The 10,488-nt window shown below is 44.5% G+C and overlaps 1 protein-coding gene across 1 annotated transcript in view; it reads right to left on the bottom strand.

Moving 5' to 3' along the window:
- Positions 1-7,034: 7,034 nt before the first annotated feature.
- Tpx2 (TPX2, microtubule nucleation factor) overlaps positions 7,035-10,488 on the bottom strand; it is a 66,827-nt gene continuing 63,373 nt past the window's right edge. Inside the window, exons 16-18 of the mRNA XM_023714951.1 lie at positions 10,394-10,484; positions 9,550-9,737; positions 7,035-7,303 (exon numbers count right to left, since the gene is read on the bottom strand). Coding sequence (XP_023570719.1) covers positions 7,193-7,303; positions 9,550-9,737; positions 10,394-10,484 — 390 coding nt within the window. The 3' untranslated portion in view covers positions 7,035-7,192. The remainder of the gene's footprint in view (positions 7,304-9,549; positions 9,738-10,393; positions 10,485-10,488) is intronic.

The following is a 10,488-nucleotide window of genomic DNA, read 5'->3' as shown; positions in this document are numbered from 1 at the left end:
ACTATGTGGGTCTCTGCAGATAGACAGGCCAGGCTTTTATTTCCTCTCTGTCCAATAAAAACTTTTTTTTCTTTTTTTAAAGGGAAGAGGGCAATTGATGCATTCAGGTCAAGCTTACTTTGGTGAAATCATTCTTTCCTAACAAAACTTAGCATTTCTTTTAGCTGCTTACACCTGACCCTCTAACTAAGAGTTCTGCAAGTGACATGTCAGCACTGGCAGAGGCCTTCCAGGAAAGTGATACCTTAGTGCACAGAAATGCGCTTTGGCCTGAGCCTGGCCTTTTATTCTCCTACCAGAGAGAATAACAAAACCTCCAGACTGTTTCCAATGTCACCAACTGTTCCCACAGCACTAGGAAACAAAGTAGTTATGCAAGAAGACAAAGAAAACAAAAGGGAAGTATGCTTTTGTCCCCAGGCTTCTCTTTTGTAGCGACTACACTGGCTTTAGCTAGATAACAAATTGTCCTGGCATTCCTGGCATTGGCGCAAACACTCAGTTCCCTGGTTACGACTTCGTCACTGCTCTAACTGCCATACACTCAACCTTCCTGCTCTTTCCCTAGGCCTGGGCTTGCACTGTCTCCAGGAAACTTTATATGTTCTCTGAGTATTGCAGCGGGCTGCAAGGTGGAAGGGAGCTCAGGATTCAGAATGTCAACTAATTGCTATCTGGATCCACACCACCAAGCTGAAACTCCGCCTGCTTGTGCAGAAACAGGAGCCCAGCCCCGTGGCTCACAGCTTTTTTAACTGCTTGTCTCAGCCTTGAAGAATTCCCCCAGCAAACCAGCTTCCAGGAGATGGCCTTTTTCAAGGAATCCCAAAGGAAAGGGTGTTAGGATTTATCACAGGGCACACACATTCAACCAGACACTCCAGCCTTAAGCAAGCCCATCAACATCTAGACAAACACCCAAGACTGGCGTGGTGGCGCGCGCCTGTAATCCCAGATCTTGGGAGGCTGTAAACAGGCGGATCACTATAAGTCTGATCTAGTAGTAAGACCCTAAACACCCTGTAGAACCTTCCCTAAAAATAAAAAAAAAAAAAAACAAATACCCAACTGAATAAATACCTTTAGAATTTTACTTAAAAAAAAAAAAAAAAAAACCCTCACCTTTATGAATTTCAACCTCACTCCCAATAAGAACCCTGAACTCGCACAGCACTGCTTACAGTACTAAGCTCTATCCTATCCTGTGTTAATAATTCTATGACCAGTTCTCAACTCTGTTAGATGCTGGAGCAACTACTACTGCACTCTGTCTACCACACTGGCTTTGCTTTCCAGGGGCCAAACTCCTCAGCAAAGAGCTGGTAGGGCATAAAACAGCAACCAAACTAGCCATTTGATAGTACACAAGGGCATCTGACACACCCCCGTGATCCTGTAATTTACACATCTGTAAATTTGCACTACCAAGGCAGGAGGATTATTCTGAGTTCAAGGCCAGCCTGGGCTGCAAGTTCAAAGCCAGCCTCAACACAGTGAGAACTTGTCTCAAATAAAAGCAACCAAAGACACAAAAAAATCAAACCTAAGAAATTACACGAGGAAAAAGTGATTAATCGGAGAGTGAAAATAATCTTAAATTCACACAAAGTATGAGCAATGGAAAATCATGACCAAGCCAAAACGCTTCTGAAGATTGCCTTTCTCAGAAACTGCAGGAACTCCAACAATCTAGGAACTTTGCAAAACTACCAAGCAGAGCGTGGCAGTCAGATTTCTTAGTAGAACTCAGTCAATTCTTATCTCAAGACATTGAATTTGTTTATGAAAATACCTTAGTATGAAAAGATGAAGTTCCTTCTAGAACTTGGCCTAAAGGGACAAAGAACATGAATTTATCTATAAAAGTAGACAGTTTGAGTTTCTAAAGGAAAAAAGTAAGTAATGGTGAGAACATCCAGCAAGAGTCAATGCCAGATATGAGTTTGCACTAACAAAGATTTTTTGGTTTTGTTTTTGTATTTTAGGGAAGGGTCTACAGGGTGTTCAGGGTCTCCCTACGAGATCAAACTTGTAGTGATCTGCCTGTTTACAGGCTTCCCAAGAGCTGGGATTACAGACGCATGACACCACACCCAGTCTCAATCACCATCTCAGTGAGCCCCAGAGGCAGGGCCAGCCCGGCAGGCCAGAGGACTGAACTCCCAGCCCCTGCGCCTGCTTGCAGGCACTTTAATCTGCTGAGTTATTTAACCAGCCCTGTGCTAACAAAACAGTTAACCATTCAGTTTTAAGTTTTTTTGTTCTGTGAGCAAAAAAACATGGGTGAGCCAGAGAGATAGCTCAGCAGCATAAGTGCCTGCCTGGCAACAGCAAGGTCCCAAGTTCAATCCCCAGTACCACAAAAAAAAAAATAAAATAAATAAATAAATAAATAAAAATGGGTGAATGCTGCTTGCTTTGTGTTAGCCAATGGAAAGGCAAGGATCTTCAGTACGAGAAGCAGCAAGTCAAACCTTAGTGAAAACAGGTGAGAAGTTTCAATTTGCTTGGTGCAACTACTTCTGAGCTACGGTTGAGAGGTGTGCTTATACCATCAATCATGGACTATAAACCATGAATTAAGAACACCACATTCACCCTAGCCAGACGTGGTGGTGCATGTCTGTAGTCCTGCCAACTTGCAGGCTAGCCTGGGCTACAGAGACCTTGTCTCAAAAACAAAAGAATACCAAGTCAACATAATTTTTTTTTTTTTTTTTTTTCCGGAACCAGGATTGAACTCAGGCCCTTGAGTTTGCTGGGAAGTGCTTATTCCACTGAGCCATCTCCCTGGCCCCTGGCCCTTGTGTTTGCCAGGGAAGCGCTTATTCCACTGAGCCATCTACCCAGCCCCTCTCAACATAAAATTTCACTGGAGCTACATGATCGTACAACTTCAGCTTCCAACTCTTAGCAAATGTCATATGGGAGATGAAATTTGGGTCTGATTATGATCCTAAGACCAAGGTTCAAAGTTGTCAATGGAAATCAGTTCTCTTCATGTAAAGAAAGCTTGTCAGTAAGCTCCACCATCAAGATGGTACTTTCTGACCTTGATGGAAATGGGCGAGCAAAGTTTATACCCAGAAACACTACAGTGAACTGAGTATTTTAAAAGCTGAGAGAGAGAGAGAGAGAGAGAGAGAGAGAGAGAGAGAGAGAGCATTTTAAAAATAGTGGGGTGAAAACAACCCACGATTGGGTAGCTGGTTTCCTCCTCCATGACAAGGCCCCCATGTCATGTATCACTTCTAGAAGCACAATTTCTGTCAAGTAATACAGGTGTCTTCATCCACCTTATTCATTAGATCACACACCATGCATCCTCTGACTCTTCTCCTACGTCAAAATGACCATGAAAGGCCAAGTCTTTTTTTTTTTTTTTTTTTAACATTTATTTATTGTGCGTGTGTGTGTGGCCAGCTCAGCCCACCAGGGGGCGCGGCTGGCTGGCATGTGGTGCTGGAGGATCGAACCGCGGTCCCTGTGCTTTGCCAAGCTTGTTCCAAGTAGGTGCCCTAGACCACTGAACCATCTCTCCAGCCCCCCAAGTCTTACTTAATTCAGGTTATCAAGGCAGTCATGGGAACTCAACTAAAGACATGAAAGAGGATGTCTAGAGCTGCTTCAAAAGTAGCAAGAAGAGAGCTGATGTGGTGATACATACCTGTAGTCCCAGCACTCAGGAGGCTGAGGTACAATTGCTGTGAGTTCAAGGCCATCCTGGGCTATATAGTGAGACCTTGTCTCAAAAAAAAAGAGCAAGAACAATGGGCTGTGTATTCAAAGCAAGGAGGACTGGGCTGGTGAGATGGCTCAGTGGTCTAAAGCACCTACTTAGAACAAACTAAGCTAAGCAAAGCACAGGGACCGCGGTTCGATCCCCCAGCACCACATGCCAGCCAGCCCTGCCCCCTGGTGGGCTGAGCTGGCCACACACACACACAAAATAAATAAATTTAAAAAAAAACAAAGCAAGGAGGACTTTCTGAGGGGGATTCATGGCAATGTGTCTTGTGCTATAATATTTTTAATTAAAATATTCACCTATTTTTAATCACATTTCTTAACTTCTTTAAAACACTGCCACAAATTACCACTCTATGTGGAGGCTGGGCAGGGGACAACTGAGAATAGGGCCACTGGGGTGGAAGGTTTCCCAGTCTGTGACTCAATGCAGTAGCACTTTCGGTTGTTTGTTTTGGGGTTTTTTTTGGTGGTACCAGGGATTGAACTCAGGACCTTGTGCTTGCTGGGCAAGCACTTATTCTACTGCGCTATCTCCCCAGCCCCAAATTTTTATTTGGTTGTTTGTTTTTTGCAGTAGCACTTTCTAAAGTCCTCAGTTTGAGGGCTGTCCCACGGGGAACAATTAAAATTAACCACACACAAAACATAAGAAAAACTTACACCAAAAAAAAAAAAACAAAAACAAAAACAAAAACAAAAACCCACCTGATGCCAGATGGAGACACATGAACTGATAAAGAACTGTGACACAAAGAGAAAAGCTACACAGGACAGACCCAGAGAAGAACTCAAGAACTCAGCAGGGGTGGAAAAACCAAAGAAACAGGTAACCACAGAAATAGAGTCCAAGAACTAGGTTTATCTTCGTACAGGCGAGCGCTGTCTGTCTGAGGCCAACCGCTGAGAGCCCTTCCTAAGTCTCCCTCTCCTTCCGAGCCCACTTGCAAGCCTTACCAGTCACAACATCAGACTCATCCAGAAGCCACCATTTCTCACCACCCCAACTGCGGCCACCCTAGCCAACCCGCTGGCAGGGCAGGCCTTCCAATCTCCCTCCGCGTGCCTTCCAACGCCCCTCTTCCACACAGCCCGTCTGCACAGCAGCCTCACTAGAGCTCTATCAAGAGATGAATACTTACACACTTACTGTGTCTTTCCTACTGAAGTGTAAGCTCCACAAAAGGCACGGCCCTCTTTCCTTAGTGCTGTATTCCCAGAGACAAACAGTACTAACGGGTCGATATTCAGTTAGCACTACAAATATTTATTAAATAAACTAAGTGCTTATTAAACCATATGCTACCAACCTCTAAGAAATTCCTTCCCATGTTGCTTTTCATGTCTTCTGCCCTATGAGCTGTTTCTCCTCCATGATGCTCCTCTGCCTGCCAAGACATCAGCTTTGGTTTTTGTTTTTGGGGGTTTTTTTGCAGATTGAACTCAGGCCGTTGCACTTGTTAGGAAAGCACTTATTCTACTGAGCCATCTCCCTGGCCCAAGACATCAGCTTTGGAGCCAGCCAACTGGACTGAAGCCTCTGTAAATTTTTTTTTTTTTTTTTTTTTTTTTTGAGGAACTGGGGATTGAACTCAGGCCCTTGTGCTTGCCAGGCAAGTGCTTATTCTACTGAGCTATCTCCCTAGCCCCAACCTCTGTAAATTGTGAGCCAAATAAACCTTTTCCCTTTAAAAAAAAAAAGAAAAAGAAAAAGAAAAAAGAATGAATGAAAAAAGAAAGAACGAACGAACTTCATTGTGTGCTGACCTGTAACCTCCAGGAGGGAAGGATCTGTAAGTCATACTGTGAGGGGCACTACCTTGCTGTCACCTGTGGCTGGATCTACAATGCCTGTGACAGGAAATCCACAAATGCTCACTGTATGGATAAAGCAATGAATATAAAATAGGTCTGATGTCACATATGGTACTTAGAAGGTGCATACAGCTGACCTGTACACAACACAGCTGGCATAGGGATATTAAAAAATGGAAAAGGGCCAGCCAGATAGCTCCGTGGACTAAAGCACCTAGCGCAGCGGCCAGGGTTTGGTCCCCAGCGTGCCATGCCAGCCCCGCCCCCAGGGGCACGCTGAGAGGGTGACTGAGACTGGGCGTGGTAGCACGCCTGTAATCCCACCTCTTGGGAGGCTGAAAACAGGAGAATCACAAGTCCCATCAAAAGAAAAAAAGTCCCATCAAAAGTCAAAAGAAAACGTACTACTCAACATGAACCTAAATCAATTATGTGCCAGTCACAAGAAACACAGAGGGCTACAGTAATTCTTGTCTTCTCTATTATTCTGTGAAGAACTACAAGCAACTCAGATATGAGACAGTTGGTCTGCCAGGTATGTTTCATACAATAAACACTTGGAAGGCACAAAGCAAACAACCATCCTTATCTGAGGTCACAGGCAAGGAAAGAACTGTAAAACATATTTTAGTCAGGTGTGGCAGCACATGCCTATAATCCCAGCACTCGGGAGGCTGAGGCAAGAGGCTCACTGTGAGTCTGAAGCCAGCATGAACTCAGGCCAGCCTCAACTACACAGCAAGATCTTGTCTCAAAAGAAACAAACAAACAAACAAACAAACAAACATATTTTACTTAACCTGGATCTTATAAGAAACTTAAAATGTGAGAAAAAGCTCATTTAGAGATGAAGGCACAGTCTATGTGCATGGTGGTCACTACCAGTGAGGTAACAAAATACGGAGTCTGCTATGGACAGAGAAGAGTTACAAAGCACTTTAAGGACAGAGCCTGTGGTCCAGAAAGATCCCAGACCCACCTTCCAAGTCAGCCATTTCCCCAATATGATGTGACCACAAAAGGGGCTTAAATGTTAAAACATCAAGTAACAAAATCAGGGAGAGGAAGACAGCATATATTTATTCCTGGCAAGGTCTTAAAATGTACTCAGCAGCACTCCTTCCTCGGCACGGAGGAGGGAGGGGGCCTCGCAGCAGCTCCGCCGCAAGCTGTGCCGAGCAGGAGTTGTGCAGTCTTCCTCACAGGCAGTTACTGAGGTTCTGCACCCTAAGGCTCAAGGAAGAAAGAATCTCAGACACTGTTCCTCAATGAAACCATGACTTAAATCCTACCTCAAGATTCGACTATCTTTATTTTCTGATTACAAATATATATATGTATATATGTACATAAAGGGAAGGGATAAAAGAAAAAAGAAATTGCACTGTGCTGACACAGAGACTTGAAATTCTAACTAAGGGTCAACTGATGTTTAAAGGAAACTACTACATGGTCTCATCAAGGTATAGATGTTTAGTAAGTCTCACTTTAGCCTTAAAATGTATGGAAACACTTCTCCACAGAACTGGCCCCACAGCGGTCAGAATGCGCCAAGGCATGGGTCAGTAAGTCTGCAGAAATGAGTTCCCTCCGTGCCTGGTGTAAAGTAACAAGCAGCTCGCAGCTTAGCTCAGCAGTGGAATCGGGTCGAGAACTTGGGAGAGACAGGCACAGTCAGAGGCTGGTCACTTGACTTTATCTCCACAGACTGGTATTTGCGTATTGGATTTGCCTTGTGCACCTGCAGAACAAGGAAAATAAAGTTATTACTGAGAGTGATGTGACAGAACTAATAGGTGTAGTAGTTTTGTTTTGCTGTATTATAGAACTTGGACCTTTATTTTTATTTTTTATTTTTTAAATTTTGAAACAGGGTCTCAAATGAGGCTGCTAAGCTGACTAGGCTGGGTTTGAACTAGTGATTCTCAGATCCTCCTCTCAGAAAGCTGGGATTATAGAAGTGCACCATCGCAACTAGCTTTTTTTTTTTTTTTTTTAAGAGAAAATGGTTGTGAAGCTTTACAGGTATCAGTTATGATCCTAAAGGGAAGGGGAAAGAGAGGAATAAAATGAGAAAGTACAAGAGCTTTTGGGGAGCAATAGGTTTCTATTAGGTATTTGCAGGGTCCCTCACGAAGAAGGCCAAACTTAATTCCTGTGTGACTTACTAGGGCAGTGACGGCAGGCTTTTAGAGCTTTCAATGATAGCAAACAGCCTACCGCGGCAGGCATGCCATAATTTCACCACCACTGTACTGGTGTTTAATGAATGACACATACTCAATTGCACAGAGAAGAGTTACAAGTTAAGAATCAGTCAGAGCACAATCTTAAACTTACTGACTCTTTCACTACTTCTCTTTTTTTTTTTTTCTTTGTGGTTGAGGATTGAACTCAAGATCTTCACACTACATCTCCAGCCCCCCTTTTATGTTTTAAGTATCTAAACTGCTTGGGCTGTCCTCAAGCTTGTAACCCTCCTGCCTCATCCTCCTGAATAACTGACAGTACAGCATACCTCATCACATCCCTACTGACTCTCAATATTCACAAACACATGAACCTAAAGAAGAACAAAATGTAAAACCCAACAACACACAGGGTTGGTGCAGGAGCCAGGGGCTCGATCCCCCGGCCAGCTATGCTGGCCCTGCCCCAGGGCACGCTGAGACATCGATTGAGACTGGGTGTGGTGCCGTGCACCTGTAATCCCAGCTCTTGGGAGGCTGTTTAAGAGGCGAATCACTAGGAGTCTGATCTAGTAGTGAGACCAAAAACAACAACAACAACAACAAAAAAAAACCCACAGGGTTTTCAGAGAAGACTTGGTCCCATCTATCATCCTGGATGGTTTAAGATCAACCCTGAATCAAGCTAGATTAGTAGAGGCAACTAACATTGTGCTTTAGAATACTGTTATGAGCCTATATTGAGAGCTGCTACAATAAACAGTTCTAGAATGAGGACAAATGCAAAAGGCAGGTACCTAGTGATGAAGAAAAACTAGGTAAACTGGAGCTAGTTTTACATATAAAGTGGGGATTGCATTATTTACTCATTTAATCAGCAGTTGCTAGCTTGATGTTTGCGAGAGGCTGATCTCCCCAGTAGCTTTTCCTAGAAGCCTGCCTATAGGCAAGTCCACCTAAGCCAAGAGCTGCTCCAGCAGCCAACCTGAGTGCTTTTGTTTTGTTTTGTTCTGCTCTTTTGGTGGTGCCGAGCCTGGAGCCTCACATATGGCAATCAACTGTTCTACCGCTGAGCCTACGTTAGCATTTTAGACAAAACATATGCTGCTGTAGTCATTCACTTACTAATCATATGAAGTTTCACCTAAAAGCCTCTTTTGTCATATGCAGTTATCACAACTTGCTGTCCTCCCAACAAAGGGCTTTTTGGCTAGCTACTACTTAGGTCATTATACTAGTGTTAGCATGAGAACCAGTGAGGCCAACAGATACTGTAACTCCATGGAATTGGAGCCAAGAATAAGGAGGGGGAAAAGGAAAGGACAGCTGCCTCATAATCCCTATATACCCTGCCTTACACCCTGTACTGTACATTCTTGTCTAATTATAAAATACATTGGTTCTTAATCTCAGAATAAAATAAATAACAAAGAGTCCTAGGAAATGCATCACCGCATGTGGCTACCACACGATACCCTTCTCATGCAGATCTCTGGAAAACTTCTGCCCAAATTCAGTATCAAGGATAAATGTATATCTGAACATGGTGTTATGTCTCACAACTGACAGGCTGGCTCCTCAACATCCAGAATCATGGCTCCTCCTTAGATCCCCACGCACTCAGCCTCTGCTTCCTGCCCAGCTAACCTCCTGCTGCCCTCAGTGGGAATGACATCTTCCACGCACCTGCCTCAGGTGCTGCCTTACAAGCTACTGCAGAGCCTGTCTAGGATGAGGCATGGTGAGAAAAACAAGAGAGACAACCCCGCCCTGGTCAGCGCTCGTGAGGTCCTGTTACCAGCTCCTTCCGCAGTCTGGCCAGCTCCTCCTTCTTCTGTTCCTCTTCCTGCTTCCTGGCCTCCTCCAGCTGCTGGGCTTTCTGGGCTTCCACCTCTGCCATTCTCTTCTCCAGCTCCTGTCGCTCCTTGGCTCTCTTCTCAGTGGCCAACTGCAAAGGCTCCTGAACTAGAGAACCAGAAAGGCCCTCTGAGTTCAGAAACAGAGAAAACACTAGTACACGAGCAGCAATTCCATTAGCTGAGCCCCAGCCCAACCCTGGATTGACCTAAGTGGCAGAGCCATGGAAGGCAAGGAAAGGCTGAGCTCTCAGGAAGCCCCGCTAGAAAGAGGTAGAGTCAGAATCTCAACAGTTGAAGAGCCCCTGGAAAAATTCAACATAAATGGAAGAGTAAGACCCCGAGGTAAAGTATCTTGCTCAAAACCACAGTGATTTAAAAATAGACATAAAAGAATCCTAACCTTTAACCAACACTGCCCAGTGCCTAAGGAATCAAATGTTTTGTATCTCAGGCTTGCTTCAGGGCCAACTCCAAAAACACCTCCCAGTTCTCTCTCATCACTCACTCTTCAGGTGAGGGAAGCTGATTACAGCAGGTGAAGAGCCAGCCGGTTATGCTGAGGCCCAGGTTATAGCAATCTGGACACAATGCATTTGCTAACTCAACAGAGCCACTACGGTTAAAGACAGCAAAAAGCTAGGGCTAGGGTACAGAAAAGCTACGGTCTTCTAAAGCCATACCCTTCTGGCTTACATGGCACTGTGCTCAAACAACTGAGCCCTGTGTTCCCCAGGGAGGCTGACAATTCCGCCCTCACCCCTATGAAAGTACAGAAAATACTAACAGCAACTGATTTTTTCTCTTTCTTGGGAACAAAGGGCTCCTGGGAAGTGACCGTGTTTGGACGAGCCTTGAAGCAAGCTGCTTCTTTCTGCTGT

The sequence above is a fragment of the Octodon degus genome, unplaced genomic scaffold (genome assembly GCF_000260255.1).
Source record: "Octodon degus isolate 3935 unplaced genomic scaffold, OctDeg1.0 scaffold00037, whole genome shotgun sequence".
Classification (NCBI taxonomy): Eukaryota; Metazoa; Chordata; class Mammalia; order Rodentia; family Octodontidae; genus Octodon; species Octodon degus.
This window is presented reverse-complemented; position numbering and strand designations above follow the sequence as displayed.